The sequence below is a fragment of the Haliotis asinina genome, chromosome 14, assembly GCF_037392515.1.
Source record: "Haliotis asinina isolate JCU_RB_2024 chromosome 14, JCU_Hal_asi_v2, whole genome shotgun sequence".
Classification (NCBI taxonomy): Eukaryota; Metazoa; Mollusca; class Gastropoda; order Lepetellida; family Haliotidae; genus Haliotis; species Haliotis asinina.
In genome coordinates, this window is record NC_090293.1 from 30,345,094 (window position 1) to 30,369,521 (window position 24,428).

At 41.1% G+C, this 24,428-nt stretch overlaps 4 protein-coding genes across 5 annotated transcripts in view; all 4 read right to left on the reverse strand.

Annotated features, from left to right (window-relative positions):
• LOC137260920 (RNA polymerase-associated protein CTR9 homolog) overlaps positions 1-6,184 on the reverse strand; it is a 30,173-nt gene extending 23,989 nt beyond the window's left edge. For both annotated transcript variants that reach the window (XM_067798471.1, XM_067798472.1), the window contains exons 1-9: positions 6,126-6,184; positions 5,277-5,375; positions 4,016-4,255; positions 3,432-3,521; positions 2,397-2,575; positions 2,066-2,261; positions 1,241-1,348; positions 713-832; positions 182-298 (exon numbers count right to left, since the gene is read on the reverse strand). In XM_067798471.1, the coding sequence (XP_067654572.1) occupies positions 182-298; positions 713-832; positions 1,241-1,348; positions 2,066-2,261; positions 2,397-2,575; positions 3,432-3,521; positions 4,016-4,255; positions 5,277-5,375; positions 6,126-6,170 (1,194 nt within the window). In that variant the 5' untranslated portion in view covers positions 6,171-6,184. The remainder of the gene's footprint in view (positions 1-181; positions 299-712; positions 833-1,240; positions 1,349-2,065; positions 2,262-2,396; positions 2,576-3,431; positions 3,522-4,015; positions 4,256-5,276; positions 5,376-6,125) is intronic.
• Positions 6,185-14,886: 8,702 nt separating this feature from the next.
• On the reverse strand, positions 14,887-16,188 carry LOC137260746 (uncharacterized). Its single transcript, XM_067798325.1, has 2 exons — positions 16,134-16,188; positions 14,887-15,977 (listed from the first exon to the last, which is right to left on the reverse strand). The coding sequence occupies exons 1-2, from the start codon at positions 16,186-16,188 to the stop codon at positions 14,887-14,889; spliced, it is 1,146 nt and encodes a 381-aa protein (XP_067654426.1).
• Positions 16,189-19,006: 2,818 nt separating this feature from the next.
• LOC137260747 (uncharacterized) lies at positions 19,007-20,308 on the reverse strand. The gene is made up of 2 exons (XM_067798326.1): positions 20,254-20,308; positions 19,007-20,097 (listed from the first exon to the last, which is right to left on the reverse strand). Exons 1-2 carry the CDS (start codon positions 20,306-20,308, stop codon positions 19,007-19,009), a joined length of 1,146 nt encoding a protein of 381 aa, XP_067654427.1.
• Positions 20,309-23,126: 2,818 nt separating this feature from the next.
• Positions 23,127-24,428, reverse strand: LOC137260749 (uncharacterized). Its single transcript, XM_067798327.1, has 2 exons — positions 24,374-24,428; positions 23,127-24,217 (listed from the first exon to the last, which is right to left on the reverse strand). Exons 1-2 carry the CDS (start codon positions 24,426-24,428, stop codon positions 23,127-23,129), a joined length of 1,146 nt encoding a protein of 381 aa, XP_067654428.1.

A 24,428-nucleotide genomic window follows, 5' to 3' on the forward strand; every position in this document is an offset into this window, starting at 1 on the left:
GGATATTAGCTATCTTGACTATGAGTCTAGCTTAATATTATTGTTGATGGTATCTATTCAATTTCAAGCAACATTATTTGTGAAAATGAGAATAGTAACAATACAAAGATTTCTATGGTATTTGAAAGCGAATCTTTCTTTAAAAATTGCCACTTCTTACATCAATATTATTTGTACGTACTTTTGCCGTATCTCTGCGATCAGACTCTGGTGAGTTGGCATACAGTGACCCAAGGATCTTCATAGTCTCATAGTTGCCTGGCTGGGCCTTCAGCACCTTCTCAAAACACTGTGAGGCCTGGAAACATTTCAAGGTCTTAAAACCTCTCCATCCATGCAGCAAACTCCACATCAAAACATCACATCATTATCAGAATTTTGCTTCTAACAATTCAAATTTGTTCTCAAATGTACACCTGAAATGGTGGCATTTGGTCCATTTAGCCCACGGGTAACAATCGTAAGAGGCAAGGAGATCTGGTGGTCAGGCTCTCTGACTTGGTTAACACGCCATCATGTTGCATTTGCTTTGAAAGCTGGATTGTCTGGTCCAGACTCGATAATTCAGAAACCACTACCACTGGAATATCGCTGGGAGCAGCATAAAACTAAATTCACTCACTTGCAGATCACAAATAAGGTGAAGAGAGAACACAGGAATGTACTAACATCCAAAGACAGGAACAAGAAACGGAGTAGAGACAAAGCTCACATTGTCGTTATCTCCTCTGTAGATGTACATCTGACCAAGACCAAAGAATGGCAGCACGAAGTTGCCAGGGGAGAACTGTGTTGACTGGTAGTAATACTGGAATGCCTGGTCATAGTCACCCTGAAACATCCACAAGATGCATCACAAGACACAATACCCACACAAACAGGGTAGAAAGGCTTTCTACTGTAAAATCATTGGCTACAATAATATTCACCATGATATAAATGTCCTGAAAACACACATCACATTTGGTTTCTATAACAGTTACTGCGAACACTTGTCCCAATTGGGGATAACATGGATTAGTCAAGAAATGCATGATTGCCATTACTCTGTAACAAATTGTGACACATTTTCCATTTTCAAACTCCATCACTGCATTCATGTCCTGAAAACACATATCAAATTTGGTTTCTCCATCTATTACAGTTTCTGATAAAAACTGTCCGCATCGTCTGGAGGGGAAGAGATTTCCCAAACTAATTTGTACTTCTTCGTTTGGCACTAATCACACCATATACTGACCTGCACGTGGAAGGCTCTGGCCAGCTGGTAACAACTCTCAGCTCTCATGGCCTCATTCTCTGTGTTGTGGAAGGCGTGCAGTGCCAGGTGCTGAACTTTTTGGTAATCCTGTCACAGTGAGTGAGCTAATATTTATTGTCACTAATCCTGTCACAGACAATGAGCAACAGTAACACGTTAAATAATCATAACATTTACAGCAAAACCTCTCTACTGCATTGTCATCCTAATCTGTAAAACATAACAAGTTACTAACAACATATACAGTCAATGACATAAAGAGGGGAATTCATATAACAGACACTGTCACAAATGTCACTCATTACATGCATGACTTCTAAATTTCTTTCAAAGAGTCACCATCTACCTATTTCTGATATGATGTCACTTGCTCACAATATTGGGAGTCTGATTAATAAAAAGTAGCCTGCAAGTCCCATGACAAAGGTTTGGGATTACATCGTTATTTCCTTCCTACCATGGTACAAATATATCCTGAGCCTAGTGTCTTTTCAACGGTTTTTATTCACTTTTAGAAATACTGAGTCAGCTGGGGTCAAAACCTATGTTTACAGTTTTCAGTCATATAGCATCTCTACAGGAAGATAACTCAAGCCATGCACGGTGCAGTAACAGAATTTATAGTAAGAGTTCAGTGACATTTTGATTATCTGATGAAACAGAACTCTCAATCAGTGGATCCTGATTTGATAAAGGGGGACCACCCTGGAAAAGAAACTGTGCCTTGTAAAAGAGCCTATCAATGACCCCAAGACTGACACCATATTGAAACTACTTCAAATAAAACTGTAACAATGTCTGTACCTTCTTGTAAAAAAAATGGTTGGCAAGATGGTTGAGGACCATGGGGTTGGTGGAATCAATGGTGTAGGCCTTGGAGAGCAGCTGTACACCATTCTTGATTGAATCCTGGGTCTTGGCATTAAGTTCAAGAATGGCCAGGCCAACCAACGCACCTACACAGTTGGCGTCTAGCATCAGGGCTCGCTCAAAAGCCATCCTACAGTGGAGGGACAATATGTTCATCACATGAATCAAACTAATGGCATTAATATTGACAAAAAGTCTCTGCACAGAACTATTATGAATGAGTGTAGCAAAACACTTATTTCGCTAAAATTATTTCAATACTGACCTTGCTTTTTCCAGTCTGGTGAGTTTGACAAAGCAGTGTCCCATGCCCAGTCTTACTGAGGCCGGGCAGTTGGGATTCGTTCTCAGGGCTTTCTTGTAATATGCCAAGGCCCCTCGATAGTCTTTCTTGTTAAAGGCAATGCAGGCTTTGCCCAGAAGAGAGGGGATGTTGTTACTTGACTGGAAATTACAAATAATTTAGTGAACTTTCAATGCCGCGTTTCTATATCTATCATAGGGATTGGGAAAGAGAACATTGACAATGGGCCATTTTCAGGATTATTAGCCATTTTCTGAATTTTGAATGGGCCACTGCCCTTGTATCAATAGTAAACTTCCAAATTTCAATGGGCCATTATTCATTCTAATGTGAAAAATGGCCCATGGCCCCTGCCTTTCCCAATTCCAATCCCTGCTATGACTAACTTGGTTGGTTGGTCTGTTTTGTTTTAGAAGTTAAGGTGTCCAAATAGGACAAATTGTTATGGATAACAAGGTGACACTGAGTTAATTTTGAGGCATGTCAGTTTGTGGATCACTATAACTGATTAATCCGGATGATCAAGCAAACCTTGACAGCTGTGAGCAAAAAGACAATGGCTAACTGCTTTCGACATGTGGATATTATCCAATCAAATGAGGACCCACAAGAAGACATGGACTTGTTGGAACTTCACGATGCACTACGATCCTATGCACAAGTTGCAACTGTGACTGTTACTGCTGATGATCTTGTGAATGTCGACAGTGACGAACTAACCGGCGAAAGTCCTCTCGCTTTTCTTTACAGCCAGTGCAAAAGGCTATGATTGATTTCTTCAAAGAACAGGTATGAGACATTGTATGCACTGATATTTGTTTATGTGTAATCAACAAAGATTATGTCTGATGCCTACTATGTTCGTTCTTTCGTACATATTGCCCGTGGTTCAGATATCCCAAAATTCGCTTATCTGGACAATTTCAATAAAAACACAAGTGTTCGGATAAACGGGGTGAGACTGTATGTCAGTGGAACTCTGTGCCAAATGTGTACCTGGTTCAGCACAAAGTTGAATTGTGCATCTGCCTGATCCATCTTGTCCCCCTCCAGCAGACAAAAGTAGGCTCGGCCCAGCAAGTGGTTCTGGAAGAAAAAATCATCACATATACAATGTACTATTAAATCACAGATTGTTGGTTAATGCCACCCTTAACAATATTTCAAGATATAATGTCTGATAAAACTAGGGTTCATAATCCAGTGATTGATAATATGAACAGAAACCATGCCGTCAGGAAACAATGACAAGGAACCAAATCAGCAAGTCTGAAACCATTCTAATAAGACCAGCTATGGGTGGGGGACAATTTTACACCAGACTCCTATCAAGAATATAAGACAATTTAAAAAGTCTAAAGATACAATAGATTTAAACAAATTGACTTCGTCCATTCCAGAGGCTGAGCATTATACAAAATCATGCATCAGACTTGCAATATAACTCTGAAATAAAAGTCATGTACATAATTCTGAAGGCTTCTTTGATTGTGATTAAATCATCTCAAAACTAATTTCAACAATAAATAGATAATGTCAACGGAGTAGATATGCAAAGAAGTATTTTGTTTACAACATACCTGATCGTACATAATGATTTTATCAGCTGTTGTGTACAGGAGAGTGGCTTTGGTGAACAATTCTCTCTTGTCATCTTTGTTTTTCTCTCTATGGGCCATCTGTACGTAATACGCAGCTAGAGTGTCGAGTGCTCGCATCTGGTCACGCTCAAAGTTGTGGTAGTCAAGACTGGCATCTGTACGTGAAGCCTCCAAAATCTTGACAAAATCCTCAACATATGTCTGCTTATAGTACTCCAGCTGAAAAAGAATAATTCCTAGTTTAAATCATTTTATAGGTTTTGCAGGTAAAGTCAAGTCTTGCTAATCTCATCTCTGTTTATCCAACTACCAGCTCTACTGGACGCTTTTGTTGGTAACAAATTGAATAAACATAACTTAGTCTCATTTACTTAGTCTAACATCCTCATTAATCCGACCTCTATTTGTCCAATGATCAGTTTTATCCCATGCTTTTGTTGGTAACAATTTGAATAAACGTAACTTTGTCTCATTTATTTAGTCTGACATCCTCGTTAATCCGACAATTTGCTGTGCAACGGACAGAGTTGGATTAATGAGACTTGACCATATAACATGAGTGGGTTTAAGTTTACGTTCCATGTACCAACATTCCACCTATATGGCTGTTCTTCTGGTGTTTGTTTTGTGTCGTTGTTGTTAATATTCCAAATATATGTAAATGGTTGAGTCTGCACTAGACAATCTAGTGATCAACAGCATGAGCATCATTCTACGCAATTGGGATATGATGACATATGTTAACCATGTCCGCAAACCTGTCCATCATACTCCATGTGATCTCGTTAGTCACCTCTTAGGACAAGCATTGCAGGTAGAAGGACAGTTTGCAGGTAGAAGGACAGGTACCACAACCATTGAAATATTTATTCAGCTATCACAGTAGTAATATGACAAGTACTCAATTAGAAAAGTAAACAATCCTACCACTGTTTAGTAGTTATTACTGTGATTATTTAAAGGAACAAGACAAATATAGGATCTAGGTTACTCAACAAAATTCAAAACCATCGCCATAATCTGTACTTGCTTTTAGATTGCATTCACAATATAACCTCTTGTTTACTTTCACAAAATGCTGGCTAGTTGACTGACAATGAAAATCACAGTGAGCCTAATCATCATGATCAAACAAATCTGTTAATGGCTTTTCTCATGGTGTTGGCACCCTGATCATGGGGCTGTTCACAGTATTCCAAAGAAATGACTCATCACACAAGGATGAAAATGATTTACTTACAGCCAACGTGACCCAAAGGTGAAGTGGTGCCATTTCCTGGCGGAGAATACTGAGAACCTCATCTCCTTCAGGAAGCTGGTCCAAGTCCAATTCAATTACCTGAAATTATGGAAGTATTACCATAATTAGAAACATTAGTGAAACGATACCACAAAACTTTGATGCACTATTGATACGATACAAACCTCAGTACATGACCATGATAAAACTGCACATATTATACCATGTTTATAAATTTTCCAAATAAGAACAATAATCCTATTCAAACATGCTAAATAGTAATAACTATGAGCACAGGAAAGTATTCACATCCAATAAATTAAAGCTGTTTGGGTACATATTCATGATTTTAATTTCCACATGACCATTAGTGTTGGTTATTTTAATAGTACTCAGACTGAACTCAGTAATCAATAATCAGTTGTAATCATAAATGAGGAGAAAGTCTCTCCGTCTTTTGAGGGGTTTACTACAACTGGAAGTCTCGAAGTCACAATATGGAAGATACGTAATGACAAAACACTGAACTACGAAGTGAAAGTGTTCAGTAAGGCTGGATCAACGCAAAGATAAGTTTTTCATTTGAAACAAAGATACTACTTTATGCACAAGGGACACTCTATACACAGGCAGTCGTGTAATATGAGCTATGAAAAAGTTTCAAAACAAAAACAACTCCACACATGTTGACTAACGATATTTCACGCACATGCCCGTAATCGTGTAACCTGGAAATATAAGCGATATTACGTTACGTCTTAGAAAATGAAATACATAAAACTCGAATCATTCATAAAGTTTAAAATAAACTTATCTATCCGAAATAATCCATGTTAAAGTCACACAAACCTCGTCCGTATCCCGCAAGGGGATCTCGATCGAGCCGGACGCCATTTTCCATTCATTGACCAGTCAGATAACGGAAATATCAATAAGTGTTTGATATGTTCATATTCTCTTAAATAAATCAAAATATGAATTTTAATCTTGCTATGAAGTACATTATATCTCTGAGACAGTATCTGGATGACTAGTACATCCAAAAGAGGACATGACATTATGGACATTATGACAACAACACGACATAATGAGACCTCCCTATAAGCGGGAGACGTTCAAGGGAGACAATGGAAGTGATATGGCATTGTAGATTTATGTCCCTTGGTTTGACCAAATGGCTCCACAAAACTTAGCACAGGTTATGAATTTAAAGTCTTGATAAGACTTCATTCGCAAACCCAAATTGCCGAAAAACACAACTCTGTATATTTTGATACCTTTTGGTATGGACTTAAAGTAACTAATTATCAAAAATGCAAATTCAGCTTAATAAAGGGGCACTGATGCGGAGCGAATAATGTTTCTCGCCAACGGTCTAACTACGAAACCAAACTGCAATTTGGTCAGCGCCCGCTCCTTAGACCGTGACGGACAAAGGAACTGGGTTCCTGTCCATATCAGCAGATTTTTTTCACCTAAACAGTCTGGAGGCCGGATGCCCATCTTATGCCATTTCTTTAAAAATATCCATGGTATTCCTTGTCCGATCGTAACCAAATATCCCAGCAGTGTAGTACTTTTAGGATGCTTGGATGGTATAGTTACTGATCCAATTTGATCCTATTTCTGCGTTTTTAACCTCGATATTTAATCATGTTACATCAAAATATGATGTCTACAGGCACGTAGCAAGCCATTTGTTTCAGTACGGAAGATTGCAAAGCTTTATATTTAGGTAGTTTTGAGTGTTGGTTGAGCTGTGATAGCAAATATCATACGTAAATTTTGGTAGCTATGGTAGCTACAATAGTTTCTTATTTATGATAATAAAAACACAAAGTTGATTTATTTGAATTCGTAAACAAAATACGATGACTTTGCCTTTGGTAGAGAAATCTGAAAATTTTCTTACGTAAAAAACCCCTTATTTCACCTATTTACCAAAGTACACAGCAAATGCCAGTGTGTATTCCTTATGTAACGAAATTCCGTTGGTATCCTCAAAACAGTTTCGGCCCATAAGGGTTTTCAGGCTGCATGCGACACAGAGATTACATCTTCCTTGCTGTAACTCGCGCTTGATGGTGTAAATACACGTGTTATTTGTCATCATTCCCTTAATGATATTTATACAGGTATAATTAGTAGTAACACCACTTCGGTTACTCAACAAAGGTTCCCATTTGGCATTTCTCCTGTCTGCAGTAAATGCTCAACATTATAAATTAAGGTCTGTAATGGCAAATGTATTGTACGTTATGTAATATGTGCATGTAAGTGATGCAAGAGGTTTTATCAGCTGAGTTACAAAAGCAAACATCGATCAAAGAATTAACCGATAACACACTGATTGATTAATTACTTTTATCTTCTAGCGGATTTGTCAAAAGGCAGAGTGTGTAGATGACAACACCCTGTCGTAAAGTGTGAGTGCAAAAACAACATGCTCCCTTCAAAGAATTAACCACCCTTGCGTTGATTGATTGATTGCTCATTATTGGTTAACTAAATTACTTAGAATAGTGGACATCATACAATTAGTTGCCAGGTGTGCTATCTTGGGAGACCAATGAGAGGTTTATCTGGTTTTCACCAACGAAAGACGTGAAACGATGTGTTACTTTTTCGCAAATGAGACAGTTGTAAGACACGCGACACAGAGCAGGATTATTTACCAGCTGCAGATGAATGGAATACGATTTCTTTTACGTGGATATTGATGGATACACTCCTGAACAAGGTAGTAGCCTGACATTGTTGCTATAAAATTAGTCTGTTTTACATTCAGTATTTGCATTTTGTTTTAATATATTTATTGTAGCATTCAGCAGAATCTGTATGACAGAAAACAGACACTAGATCGCGTATGTGTGTGAAATAGGATCCACATTGGCAATCTATACAATGTATAAATGTTGCTGTTATGTTAGAAATTTACTATGAGTATAAGCAGATCGTGTGTTCTTTTGTTAATTTTCAGAATCATACAAATATGACAATAAACTAATTAGGGTTATGAGGTAAAATATAGAGACGTTCATTGGCTTCGTTATTTTTCCGTCCTAATAGTGTTTTACCATTTCTACCACTGGCAGATGATTAACCTTCAAAGTGTTTCATTTGTTTTCATAATACATTTGTAGCGAAGTAAAAAATGACTTCACCTCAGTTGATCTGTCTATAATTAAACTATCAGTTGCGCCTACGGACTGCGCAGCAGAGGTCACGAACCAGTCACGAATTCTGGGATATCATCCGGGTACTCACGGGAGAAAAACAATAACAAAAGTTTACACCAGTCCACGGAAATTGCTCCGCATTAGTGCCCCTTTAAAAAGTTGAAAAATAACGCGATGAAAAAGCCCTTCGAATTCAAACGGGACTTGAACCGCTAACTTGAACCGCTGATGCGACTCATAAAAGCACAGCCAGTGGTGAGTGCAAGGATTATAGCAGCGATCGAAGTTTGAGAACAAAAGATTTTCTTATGGTTACAAGTACCTTGGGTCTGCAGTAATAAAGATATACTGGTCCCATACTTGCAGATTTAGCGAAAGTGTAGCATTAGAAATATTAATTTCGTTCCTATAAATTGCTCAGTTTGCTGAAATGTTTTGATACATGTCTTCGGAAACACAGAAAAAATATGTTCATTATGACAAACAGTCAGTGTCACAGACAAAACTCAAAAGTCTGTTTATTGACAATGTGTCTGGCTGCCTATCTGCTAATGACGTGACAATATGCAACATACAACTTCAATCAATGACCACATTCGATTTGAACTTAACACCTTTCAGACTGTATATACACCATAAGAAAGCTATATTGATTTATGGCTCGTGCACTCAAGGCCTGTCTTTGTCACATTAGGTAATTACACAGACAGGCATGAGCAGTGTGATACTTGTACACGACATGTTATTTTGTCTGTGGGTTGCAAACAAACTGCATTCATTTTTCTCGGATGACTGGATAGGACGTAAACCAGTGCAAACTCAGGTTGTCGTAGTCCTGCTTTGTATTTAGACGAACGACAGTTTCCAACCAGGCGCAGTAATTCACCATCTCAGTATTTGCTGACTGGATCGAACGCAAATGCAGAGAACATGTATTTATAAAACTAACTTCTCTATATACATTCTTTGTGCATAGCAACTTCTGTACATGCTGCGATGTTTCGGTATGGATTCTAATACCGTTGTCACTCTTGCTTGACAACGGTATATGAATTCACACAGAAACTTCGTATCATACACAATAAAAGAATTGAAGTTGTTATCCACAAAATCTTACTCAACATACTTCTAAAATGACAGTGAAACAGATCATCTCTATATACACACGATAAGCCCTCGATGTATCCACAAATGACCCAGTCTGTGAAACGTCATCGTTACACTTGAATGCACACTCACCCGCTCTGACTGGGTTCGGTCTCCTGGGTCCTTCGGTGCGGCAGAGACATTGCAAGACTACCTCTCTGTTGAAAACATCGAAACTGATTTATGGAAACGAAATGATAACCCCACTTGAAAATAATTTATTGCGAATATTTAGCTTTAAAAGCTTTGTACACTTGCTGGCGTCTAAGTTGCTTAGACTAAAATTGAATAACTGAGCATACACCCTGTTGTAACTATATTACAGCAATATTCAAGGCTGGGGACAGGAGAAATGGGCTTCACTCATTACACCCATCTGGGGAATCGAACTCGGATCTTCAGCTTGACGACCAAACGCTTTTACTATTTGACTACCCAACTTAATCTTAAACACTACAATTAAACCAGATAAGTGTGTATGGTGGCTGTAATTAAGCATCACTTCGATAAAGTTCTTACGCTGAAAGTGAAGTGTAATTATATTTTACACAAACACAGCTCAATGAAGAAATTCAAGATCTTTGGAGGCATTAGACCGCTAGGACAGCTATGTGCCTGAGTGAGTATATTTTCAAGGTGCATTCGGCAATATTCCAGCTATAAGACGGCGGTCTGTAAATAATGGGGTGTGTACAAGAAAATCCAGTGGCCAGCAGCATGAGTGTCGATCTGGGATACCATGGGATACCGGCATGAGTCAACCCGATCCCGATGGTACCTTCATACGACAAGCATAGGTTACTGAAGATCATTTCTAACGTGGATCTTCACGGATCAGGACAACTTTGTCCATAAGCCGAACATATTTTCATAAATATGTTTCCATTGTTACAAAGACCATTTGTTAAAACCGACTTAATTCCTTTGACTGACAGACTGCTAAAACATTCGAGTCTGAACCAGGCAATCCCGTCATTGCCAAACTGAACATCGATCAACACAAATGGCACACAATGAAATTCATCATCCATGCAAGTCAGTGAATCTAACCACCCGATCCCGTTAGCTGCCTTTTACGACACGCATGGGTTTCTGAAGGCCTGTTATAGCCGGATCTTTACGGCACAAGGCGGCTTGTAACCATCATATCTGGGCCACGTAGTCGCGTACTGTTATATTACTAATTTTCCAGGACATTCACCGGGCACTCGTGGGCGTTTGTATTTACTTAGGATCGGTGCAATCTAAAGGACGGCGACTCACGCCATCGGTGACATGCAGTTTGTCAAGTCTATATACACGTATTCCAGTCCTCACTTTGGTCCTTTCTTGCTTCACAAATAAAGTGCGTTGGTCTTAGTGACCCGGGAGCACCAGCACCTGAGAATATAATTCGACACAATCATGAAATCCGTCCATATTTGTAACTTGGGAAGATCGGGATTATAACTGGTCTTCGGTAGTACTTGCAGTAAAAGGTGACTATGCTTGTAGTAAAAGGTGACTATGCTTATAGTAAAAAGGTGAGTATGCATGTAGTAAAAAGGTGACTATGCATGTAGTGAAAGGTGACTATGCTTGTAGTAAAAGGTGACTATGCTTGTAGTAAAAGGTGACTATGCATGTAGTAAAAAGGTGACTATGCTTGTAGTAAAAGGTGACTATGCATGTAGTGAAAGGTGACTATGCTTGAAGTAAAAGGTGACTATGCTTGCAGTAAAAGGTGACTATTGCTTGTAGTAAAAGGCGACTAATGCGATCGGGTGGCCAGGCTCGCTGAATAGGTTGACACATGTCATAGTATCTCAGTTGCGTAGATGTTTCGGTTGTTGATCACTGGACTGTCTGGTGTAGACTCGGTTATCTACTATCGCCGTCATTTAGCTGGAATATTGCCGAGTGCGGCGTAAAACTCACTCACTCCTATGTTTGTCTGTCCTGACGTACGTCTACTTGAATGTGCACTTTCTATGAATATTTTCCAAGATATTCGGAACTGTTATATGTAATTATTTCGATCACTTGACCATGAAGTCAAAATCCTACATTCTCAAAAGTATTGCTATGTTTGGTTTAGCCTTAAACTCGCCTGGGCGTCGACTTTCCTGAAACATTGTTTGCAAACAACATCCGCTAGACCCAAGTCGATTCCGTGCGAGAGGTGTCTACTCCAGGAATGAGTCAGTTCAGTTTTACACCGCTTCACTCACTGGTACAGTCCATTTGGGGAATCGAACCCGGGTTCTGGAGTGACGAGCGAACGCTTCAACTACTAGACTACCACCCCCTCCGCTCAGATGAACACAGCGTGGCAAGAGGCTCATTTACCGATCAGGAAGCACTTCTTTCCATGGAATATGACCACTGTTTTTACTGCTGGCTTTATGTGGTACAGGCTTCGTGTGATTGTATTCTAGCCTTTGACAAGGCTAGTTTAAACCTAATCAACGAGACAAGTCTCTTCTCTCCCATTTGCCTCGCGTCACATAATGTCAGAGTACCTCATGCTCTGCGCCCCGCCGAGGTTGTCGACCTTTGTGCCTGAACTGAAGGTGTGACGTCACACTCGGAATCAAAATAGCACAGAACTGAGTGTGGGTTTCATATCTATGACCGGCGTCGAGTTTCACTTCCGGAAAACCATTCATTGCTGATAGAAAATCCAAATGCGGCGTAAAAAACAAGACGGTCGTTATGAAAGCAGTACATACCGACAATGCGACAAATGGCATGTGTTAATTATGCCACTTTTTCATAGTTTTTGAGAGGGCGTCAAAGCGACAATATTGTCCTTTCTATAACTCCACAGAAAAACTGCTGACATCACAGCTTTTGAACATTTCTGAAAATTCACTCAGTGACATATTCGCGTGGCGTGACTACACTGGTTCGTGTGGACGAAACCCTCATGTGAATAGACCGATGTGTACAAAGTGAAATGAAATACCCTTTAATTCTTTTCAGCATCAACGGTGTAAGTAAAACACGGACATAACACGTGTTTGGTAGAAACCTCCTACCTCTCACCCCCTTTCATAATATCACGGAGCTACTTGTTCCGGACACTGGGCCGTACTTGATAAGATGGTATATCAGACACGTATTTATCGCTTGTAACAGCTGTGTTTACTGGGCCGGGTTGTACGGTAATCGTGATTGTCACGTGCTGCGGCGAGTGTCGCTGACCGGGCACGAGCTGGTGGTGGCTCCTTGAGGAAACGGGGACACGCAGATGACGGTGACCTCGGCATAATCTCAGTACACTCTAGTAACTCTACAACTTGATCCCACTACACCCTCTCCCTTTCACAAATTAATCCCAGTACACCCCCATACCTGTACCACCTGATCTAAGTACACCCTCATAACTCTCCGACCTAATCTCAGTACACCCTCATACCTCTACACAATGATCTAAGTACACTCTAGTAACTCAACGATCTCAGTACACCCTCACAACTCTACGACCTGATCTCACGTACTCCCTCGTAACTCTGCATCCTGATCTCAGTACTCCCTCGTAACTCTGCATCCTGACCTCAGTACTCCCTCGTAACTCTGCACCCTCATCTCAGTACTCCCTCGTAACTCTGCATCCTGATCTCAGTACTCCCTCGTAACTCTGCATCCTGAATTCAGTACTCCCTCGTAACTCTGCACCCTCATCTCAGTACTCCCTCGTAACTCTGCATCCTGATCTCAGTACTCCCTCGTAACTCTGCATCCTGAATTCAGTACTCCCTCGTAACTCTGCACCCTCATCTCAGTACTCCCTCGTAACTCTGCACCCTCATCTCAGTACTCCCTCGTAACTCTGCATCCTGATCTCAGTACTCCCTCGTAACTCTGCATCCTGATTTCAGTACTCCCACGTAAGTCTACATCCTGATCTCAGTGCTCCCTCGTAACTCTGCATCCTGATCTCAGTACTCCCTCGTAACTGTACTAGGTAAACTCAGTACGACATCATAGCGCTACATCTTTATCTCAGTACACACTCATAGACCTTCAGCCCCTTCTCAGTAAACCTTCATATTCGTAATTTGTTCTATTCAACAGTCGACGTGCTATACAGACGCCTACCATTCTATTTTGGTATTTTCAGAGCATATAAATGTTGAAATCAAAAGGAACTGACGCCTTTAAGACTGCCTATATTGCAATGTTGTTCACTCCAAACTTGAAAGTAGGTTCCCAGGCAACTACGCGGTAAAAGAACCAGGTGTAAAAACAAAAAGCAACAACAAAGAAATGGAATATAATTAATAATTATACTCTACAAGAAACTGGTTTCACAAATCTACACAAAATATAAATGTGTCAATACAAAAGCAAGTTACGGATTAAAACACAATAACGGTAATAGTGATCCAACTAGGCCTTCACAGGGTATAATGATCATCATATACAATGCGGATCTTCTTGTCTTTGTTTGGTTTCGTTCTTGTTAACATTCCAGACATATGTAAATAATCGACCCTGGACCAGAAACTTCATTGATCCATGTCATCAGCATGGATCAACGCCACTCGTATAGGATGACATGTGGCAAACAGGTCAACCTGGCCACCCAATCCCTTTAGCCGCCTCTTACGACACGCACAAACAGATAACGACCAGGGTGGGTGTGGTGGTGATGGGCTGCATGTAGGTGCGGAGCTTTGTGTGTTCAGCTTTCTGTACCGGGAAAAAGAACAAGTGCAGCCTTCAGGCCTGACTGTGCATACACTTTGGTTTCACGTGGCATTCTTGTCATGAACATTTGAATTTCCTCACATAGAGGCGAAAAGAATAGCCAATGTGAAGTGGACTCCATCACATACTGACAATACTTTTTATTTTGTTCTACTTAATACCTTATCGATATGTTGAATACTTTGTACATGATTGCGTGGAAGTAACACTGATTGATCCCTATTATGTTGGTTGTGTAAAGTGTGTTCGATGTTTGATAATACCAAATTTTGAGTTTGAGTCGAATGTGTGATAGTTGTATTGAGTGTATGGTGGTGATGATGTTTGGGATAAATTAATACACAGTCTCTGCACGCTAAAAAGACGGGCATTTGAAAGAAATGTTATTGCAAGATTTTATTTCAGATGAAAGCAACAATTCACATCCACACAACCATGGACAGCACAGGTTATAAATCACACTTATATATCCAAAACAACTCATATCACAGATCCAAAGATGAATATAGCACTATGCATGAAGGAATTTGATCTACTGACAGACCTCAACAAGTTAGCATCACTCAGGTGGTGATAGAAGTGTTCCTAGGTTACATCTGAAGTATCCCAGACAGGAATTCTTCACACTGCTTGGCAGCAACTGCAGCTTTGACAGATCTGGGTTTCCTGGTCCTGTGTCTTTTGTTGGAAAACCACTTTCGGACTTGAGAAAGGCTAATGCCCCCCTTGTTGGCCATGTCTTCAGCTTCTGTTTGAGTTGGGTAGGGGTTGTTGAGATGCTCATGGTACCACTTCTCCATCAAGACGATTGATTCAGGATTGAGGTTTCTGCTGACAGGACGGGCTGACATCTTGCCTTGGTTCTCCAGGGTGGTCACACGTTTCTCGATGCTTGTGAACACTAGGTGCAGTTGATCATTGTATCTGTTGGTCAGCCAATTGTGGTAGTCCGTTGGGAAGAATCCATCTTGTAGACACTGTTGATGTTCCTTCTGAATAGATGAGGAATGGAAGGCAAGAAAACTGGATAGTTCCTTTACCTCTGTTGGGAACCTTGGCTGGAGTGCTTGGAGTCTGTTTTCAAGAGCTGACTGGCGGTCGTTGTTGATACTCTTTGTCGTCAGATCTGTACCAAGTGTTTTTGCTATGATGTCATCAAGAGCTTTACCAATATCGGGCCTGGGACAAGACGGCGACTTGAAGTCAAGTGGTCGAGTCTCTGTGACTGGGCTGACGTCCACAGACTTTGAATGCTGATGCGTTGGTGTAGTTGGAAGAGTGGTGGCTGAATTCGATTCTGGTAGGATGGGCAGACTTGAACTTGATGGACTTGGAATCGTCCTCGGTGGGAAGGATGGACTCACTGGTACAGGTGAACACACGAATCGGTGGGATGGAAGGTAGGATGGGCTTGGTGGCAGGAATGATGGACTCGGTAATAACTGATAGCTGGGAGCAGTGAAGGCACCTGATCCGAAGCTGGGAGTGTAGTACATGGCAGAACAGGGAGGGAAGAAGCTGTAGGGACTGGGAATGCAGGATGAGGGGAGGTAGGACGGAGATGACATCGGGTGGAGGCTGGAGAGAGTTGGCGCATGATGGTTTGTGTCAGGCACTGGAATTGTCAGGGATGGCACTACACGTCTCTTGGGGAGAGGAGTTGATGTGTGCTGAGGGGCTCCTGCAATAAAGAACGTAATTTGTAAGTGAATATTCAAGGTATTCAGTGGTATGATTACAGTTATGGGTTTCCTCAGGAATCTCAGAACTTGACTCATTTGCGATGAAGGGACTATTTTTACAAATGGATGTTGTATTACTATCTGGAAGGACTTACCGATACCGGAACTGGCGTTAAAGGCATCAAAAGCAGGAGTTACAAAGTCAGCCATCCTGTATTTGAACACAGTTTACTTGTTAATAGGTTCTCGTGTAAGCATGTATCAACAGAGTCAACGAGTGAGATGTGCTCACCTTCCATTTGGAGATTTATATAGTCTAGTCAATTCTCTGGCCTCATCAGCTTCAATCTCATTGGATGAAAGTACTCTTTGATCCATGGCTTCTATTTGAAAGTACAACATTCTTTGATCTTGGCTTTCACAAGCTAATTAAGCATGTTTTTCTTACGACATCGCGTCCGTCAGCACGACGCAGTTAGGTTTGGCCTTTGGATTGGACCTTGCTTTGGCAATGTTCAGTGATGACAAGATGATCAGGTTTTAATAGTGTGGCCTTGATTGATTGACTGGCTTTTACGATTGACCTATTTGTCGTTGATTGTCTCTGACAGAAACCGATCTGTTGAATGGGTTTTCTCGATTGTGTTTCGCAGAGTTTAGAATGATCCACTTGATTTGATTTTGTCGCAATATAATCTTGTGTAATTACCAGTTAGATTTCCATTTCCATCAGATTGGAAAGTTCTTACACACTTTACTCAGCCATGGACTGCTTATGGACTTGAATAGCAGCTAACATATGGCATGATACACCTTCCTAAATGCTGTTAGCAGCGTCAGGTGAAGATCAGGCACTTTAACCCTTTGCGTCATTTAATCAACACCATAATCCGCCTTCATTCGAAGGTTCAATTTACACCAACATCCCGGTCACCCTTCAATGTTATCAAAGCATCCCCTATCAAGAGGTCAGATCCAATTCCAACCTCCCGACTGGCTTCGTGGTGTGAAGAAGGAAATCAATGGGTACTGTTTTTAAAAGAACTAGACAGTGAAACCACAGATCAAAGAATGAAAATAGAAGCCAGTGATCAAGGAAAATCTCAAACCAACTGATCAAAGGGATGATGCCAAACTGATGAGTAGTATATAAAGCTGTACTGATAGAACTGAGAACATCTCACTCGTTGAGCCTCCTGCTTCCCAGAACCATCAACAAGAGTTTTACATCCATCTGCGACTCAGCAAATAAAGATGGCTTGCTACACTCCTCCAAGCCGTGAGGCTGCTACTGCTCCCTCCCAGTGTTCGCCATCAAACATCTTGTTGGGTCCGGAAAGTCTTCTGTCGGTAAGCTAAGTAGAAACAGAACACATTTGCAGGTTCATTTAGTAAAATAAACGTTGAGCTAAGCCTAAATTCTTTCAAAATTCTTTCAAGAATAAACTACAACGCTCTGAATGTTCTGGCACCACCTTCTTGTTACAGGAAGTCCCCTGCACACCTCCACTCCATTGGTCCAGAGATACCCTCCACTCTCCAGCCAACAAGACCCGCACCATCACTTGACAGTTTCTGCCTATATTGACTCATCGCCGCGAACGTTGCTGAAATGTGTCAAGTCTCTTCCAAAGCGATGTGTATTATTTGCAGTTTGTGATGTCAGTCTTTGACAGTTTCTTGGCACATACCTAAATGCATCGAACTGTGCCAAGCCTGTTATTATTTGTTGTTTATTTAACATGTTTTGAAATTGTATCATTTGTGCTTTGTGTCGTTAAATAAACTGATGGAATCCTATCGTTGATTTGTCCAATTTCCATTGCCTAACATTCAAACGAAACCGGAGGCACGACACAGAAACATTTTTCAACCTTCATATTAAAACTGGCCGATTTGCAGTGAATGGACGATTTACAGTCAATGGACTGTGTAATTTACACTCATATATACCTAGCTTGACACGTAGAAATTTATTGTATTCAGCAGTCGACGTGCTATAACTATGCCTACCAATCTATTTTGGTAGTTTGGAGAGAATATAAACTGTCCCGATGCCTTGAAGACTGGCTGTATTGCAATATTGTTCAATTGAAACTAGGTTCAGGTGTGAAACCAAAACGTCCAAAAAAAGAAAAAAGAAATGGAATATAATTAATAATTATACTCTACAATTAAGTGGTTTCACAAATCAATATTACATTGTTACATTAACAGTAATAGTGATCTAAAAAGGCCTTAACAGGGTCATCACATACAATGCGGATCTCCTTGTCAATGCCGATTTCCTTGTTGTTAACATTCCAGATCTTAAATGTAAATAATAGATAACGACCAGGGTGGGTGTGGTGGTGATGGGCTGCATGCAGAGATATTTTCAAGTAGGTGCGGAGCTGGGACAGAGGTGTGTTCAGCTTTCTGTACCGGGAAAGAACAAGTGCAGCCTTCAGGCCTGACTGTGTATACACTTTGGTTTCACGTGGCATTCTTGTCATGAACATTTGAATTTCCTCACATAGAGGCGAAAAGGATAGCCAATGTGAAGTGGACTCCATCACACACTGACAATACTTTTTATTTTGTTCTACTTAATACCTTATCGATATGTTGAATACTTTGTACATGATTGAGTGGAAGTAACACTGATTGATCCCTATTATGTTGGTTGTGTAAAGTGTGTTCGATGTTTGATAATACCAAATTTGAGTTTGAGTCGAATGTGTGATAGTTGTATTGAGTGTATGGTGGTGATGAATTCTCTTTTGTGTTAATGTTTGGGATAAATTAATACACAGTCTGTGCACGCTAACAAAGACGGGCATTTGAAAGAAATGTTATTGCAAGATTTTATTTCAGATGAAAGCAACAATTCACATCCACACAACCATGGATAATCACACTTATATATCCAGAACAATCCATATCACAGATCCAAAGATGAATATAGCACTATGCATGAAGGAATTTGATCTACTGACAGACCTCAACAAGTTAGCATCACTCAGGTGGTGATAGAAGTGTTCCTAGGTTACATCTGAAGTATCCCAGACAGGAATTCTTCACACTGCTTGGCAGCAACTACAGCTTTGACAGATCTGGGTTTCCTGGTCCTGTGTCTTTTGTTGGAAAACCACTTTCGGACTTGAGAAAGGCTAATGCCCCCCTTGTTGGCCATGTCTTCAGCTTCTGTTTGAGTTGGGTAGGGGTTGTTGAGATGCTCATGGTACCACTTCTCCATCAAGACGATTGATTCAGGATTGAGGTTTCTGCTGACAGGACGGGCTGACATCTTGCCTTGGTTCTCCAGGGTGGTCACACGTTTCTCGATGCTTGTGAACACTAGGTGCAGTTGATCATTGTATCTGTTGGTCAGCCAATTGTGGTAGTCCGTTGGGAAGAATCCATCTTGTAGACACTGTTGATGTTCCTTCTGAATAGATGAGGAATGGAAGGCAAGAAAACTGGATAGTTCCTTTACCTCTGTTGGGAACCTTGGCTGGAGTGCTTGGAGTCTGTTTTCAAGAGCTGACTGGCGGTCGTTGTTGATACTCTTTGTCGTCAGATCTGTACCAAGTGTTTTTGCTATGATGTCATCAAGAGCTTTACCAATATCGGGCCTGGGACAAGACGGCGACTTGAAGTCAAGTGGTCGAGTCTCTGTGACTGGGCTGACGTCCACAGACTTTGAATGCTGATGCGTTGGTGTAGTTGGAAGAGTGGTGGCTGAATTCGATTCTGGTAGGATGGGCAGACTTGAACTTGATGGACTTGGAATCGTCCTCGGTGGGAAGGATGGACTCACTGGTACAGGTGAACACCCGAATCGGTGGGATGGAAGGTAGGATGGGCTTGGTGGCAGGAATGATGGACTCGGTAATAACTGATAGCTGGGAGCAGTGAAGGCACCTGATCCGAAGCTGGGAGTGTAGTACATGGCAGAACAGGGAGGGAAGAAGCTGTAGGGACTGGGAATGCAGGATGAGGGGAGGTAGGACGGAGATGACATCGGGTGGAGGCTGGAGAGAGTTGGCGCATGATGGTTTGTGTCAGGCACTGGAATTGTCAGGGATGGCACTACACGTCTCTTGGGGAGAGGAGTTGATGTGTGCTGAGGGGCTCCTGCAATAAAGAACGTAATTTGTAAGTGAATATTCAAGGTATTCAGTGGTATGATTACAGTTATGGGTTTCCTCAGGAATCTCAGAACTTGACTCATTTGCGATGAAGGGACTATTTTTACAAATGGATGTTGTATTACTATCTGGAAGGACTTACCGATACCGGAACTGGCGTTAAAGGCATCAAAAGCAGGAGTTACAAAGTCAGCCATCCTGTATTTGAACACAGTTTACTTGTTAATAGGTTCTCGTGTAAGCATGTATCAACAGAGTCAACGAGTGAGATGTGCTCACCTTCCATTTGGAGATTTATATAGTCTAGTCAATTCTCTGGCCTCATCAGCTTCAATCTCATTGGATGAAAGTACTCTTTGATCCATGGCTTCTATTTGAAAGTACAACATTCTTTGATCTTGGCTTTCACAAGCTAATTAAGCATGTTTTTCTTACGACATCGCGTCCGTCAGCACGACGCAGTTAGGTTTGGCCTTTGGATTGGACCTTGCTTTGGCAATGTTCAGTGATGACAAGATGATCAGGTTTTAATAGTGTGGCCTTGATTGATTGACTGGCTTTTACGATTGACCTATTTGTCGTTGATTGTCTCTGACAGAAACCGATCTGTTGAATGGGTTTTCTCGATTGTGTTTCGCAGAGTTTAGAATGATCCACTTGATTTGATTTTGTCGCAATATAATCTTGTGTAATTACCAGTTAGATTTCCATTTCCATCAGATTGGAAAGTTCTTACACACTTTACTCAGCCATGGACTGCTTATGGACTTGAATAGCAGCTAACATATGGCATGATACACCTTCCTAAATGCTGTTAGCAGCGTCAGGTGAAGATCAGGCACTTTAACCCTTTGCGTCATTTAATCAACACCATAATCCGCCTTCATTCGAAGGTTCAATTTACACCAACATCCCGGTCACCCTTCAATGTTATCAAAGCATCCCCTATCAAGAGGTCAGATCCAATTCCAACCTCCCGACTGGCTTCGTGGTGTGAAGAAGGAAATCAATGGGTACTGTTTTTAAAAGAACTAGACAGTGAAACCACAGATCAAAGAATGAAAATAGAAGCCAGTGATCAAGGAAAATCTCAAACCAACTGATCAAAGGGATGATGCCAAACTGATGAGTAGTATATAAAGCTGTACTGATAGAACTGAGAACATCTCACTCGTTGAGCCTCCTGCTTCCCAGAACCATCAACAAGAGTTTTACATCCATCTGCGACTCAGCAAATAAAGATGGCTTGCTACACTCCTCCAAGCCGTGAGGCTGCTACTGCTTCCTCCCAGTGTTCGCCATCAAACATCTTGTTGGGTCCGGAAAGTCTTCTGTCGGTAAGCTAAGTAGAAACAGAACACATTTGCAGGTTCATTTAGTAAAATAAACGTTGAGCTAAGCCTAAATTCTTTCAAAATTCTTTCAAGAATAAACTACAACGCTCTGAATGTTCTGGCACCACCTTCTTGTTACAGGAAGTCCCCTGCACACCTCCACTCCATTGGTCCAGAGATACCCTCCACTCTCCAGCCAACAAGACCCGCACCATCACTTGACAGTTTCTGCCTATATTGACTCATCGCCGCGAACGTTGCTGAAATGTGTCAAGTCTCTTCCAAAGCGATGTGTATTATTTGCAGTTTGTGATGTCAGTCTATGACAGTTTCTTGGCACATACCTAAATGCATCGAACTGTGCCAAGCCTGTTATTATTTGTTGTTTATTTAACATGTTTTGAAATTGTATCATTTGTGCTTTGTGTCGTTAAATAAACTGATGGAATCCTATCGTTGATTTGTCCAATTTGCATTGCCTAACATTCAACCGAAACCGGAGGCACGACACAGAAACATTTTTCAAACTTCATATTAAAACTGGCCGATTTGCAGTGAATGGACGATTTACAGTCAATGGACTGTGTAATTTACACTCATATATACCTAGCTTGACACGTAGAAATTTATTGTATTCAGCAGTCGACGTGCTATAACTATGCCTACCAATCTATTTTGGTAGTTTGGAGAGAATATAAACTGTCCCGATGCCTTGAAGACTGGCTGTATTGCAATATTGTTCAATTGAAACTAGGTTCAGGTGTGAAACCAAAACGTCCAAAAAAAGAAAAAAGAAATGGAATATAATTAATAATTATACTCTACAATTAAGTGGTTTCACAAATCAATATTACATTGTTACATTAACAGTAATAGTGATCGAAAAAGGCCTTAACAGGGTCATCACATACAATGCGGATCTCCTTGTCAATGCCGATTTCCTTGTTGTTAACATTCCAGATCTTAAATGTAAATAATAGATAACGACCAGGGTGGGTGTGGTGGTGATGGGCTGCATGCAGAGATATTTTCAAGTAGGTGCGGAGCTGGGACAGAGGTGTGTTCAGCTTTCTGTACCGGGAAAGAACAAGTGCAGCCTTCAGGCCTGACTGTGTATACACTTTGGTTTCACGTGGCATTCTTGTCATGAACATTTGAATTTCCTCACATAGAGGCGAAAAGGATAGCCAATGTGAAGTGGACTCCATCACACACTGACAATACTTTTTATTTTGTTCTACTTAATACCTTATCGATATGTTGAATACTTTGTACATGATTGAGTGGAAGTAACACTGATTGATCCCTATTATGTTGGTTGTGTAAAGTGTGTTCGATGTTTGATAATACCAAATTTGAGTTTGAGTCGAATGTGTGATAGTTGTATTGAGTGTATGGTGGTGATGAATTCTCTTTTGTGTTAATGTTTGGGATAAATTAATACACAGTCTGTGCACGCTAACAAAGACGGGCATTTGAAAGAAATGTTATTGCAAGATTTTATTTCAGATGAAAGCAACAATTCACATCCACACAACCATGGATAATCACACTTATATATCCAGAACAATCCATATCACAGATCCAAAGATGAATATAGCACTATGCATGAAGGAATTTGATCTACTGACAGACCTCAACAAGTTAGCATCACTCAGGTGGTGATAGAAGTGTTCCTAGGTTACATCTGAAGTATCCCAGACAGGAATTCTTCACACTGCTTGGCAGCAACTACAGCTTTGACAGATCTGGGTTTCCTGGTCCTGTGTCTTTTGTTGGAAAACCACTTTCGGACTTGAGAAAGGCTAATGCCCCCCTTGTTGGCCATGTCTTCAGCTTCTGTTTGAGTTGGGTAGGGGTTGTTGAGATGCTCATGGTACCACTTCTCCATCAAGACGATTGATTCAGGATTGAGGTTTCTGCTGACAGGACGGGCTGACATCTTGCCTTGGTTCTCCAGGGTGGTCACACGTTTCTCGATGCTTGTGAACACTAGGTGCAGTTGATCATTGTATCTGTTGGTCAGCCAATTGTGGTAGTCCGTTGGGAAGAATCCATCTTGTAGACACTGTTGATGTTCCTTCTGAATAGATGAGGAATGGAAGGCAAGAAAACTGGATAGTTCCTTTACCTCTGTTGGGAACCTTGGCTGGAGTGCTTGGAGTCTGTTTTCAAGAGCTGACTGGCGGTCGTTGTTGATACTCTTTGTCGTCAGATCTGTACCAAGTGTTTTTGCTATGATGTCATCAAGAGCTTTACCAATATCGGGCCTGGGACAAGACGGCGACTTGAAGTCAAGTGGTCGAGTCTCTGTGACTGGGCTGACGTCCACAGACTTTGAATGCTGATGCGTTGGTGTAGTTGGAAGAGTGGTGGCTGAATTCGATTCTGGTAGGATGGGCAGACTTGAACTTGATGGACTTGGAATCGTCCTCGGTGGGAAGGATGGACTCACTGGTACAGGTGAACACACGAATCGGTGGGATGGAAGGTAGGATGGACTTGGTGGCAGGAATGATGGACTCGGTAATAACTGATAGCTGGGAGCAGTGAAGGCACCTGATCCGAAGCTGGGAGTGTAGTACATGGCAGAACAGGGAGGGAAGAAGCTGTAGGGACTGGGAATGCAGGATGAGGGGAGGTAGGACGGAGATGACATCGGGTGGAGGCTGGAGAGAGTTGGCGCATGATGGTTTGTGTCAGGCACTGGAATTGTCAGGGATGGCACTACACGTCTCTTGGGGAGAGGAGTTGATGTGTGCTGAGGGGCTCCTGCAATAAAGAACGTAATTTGTAAGTGAATATTCAAGGTATTCAGTGGTATGATTACAGTTATGGGTTTCCTCAGGAATCTCAGAACTTGACTCATTTGCGATGAAGGGATTATTTTTACAAATGGATGTTGTATTACTATCTGGAAGGACTTACCGATACCGGAACTGGCGTTAAAGGCACCAACAGCAGGAGTTACAAAGTCAGCCAT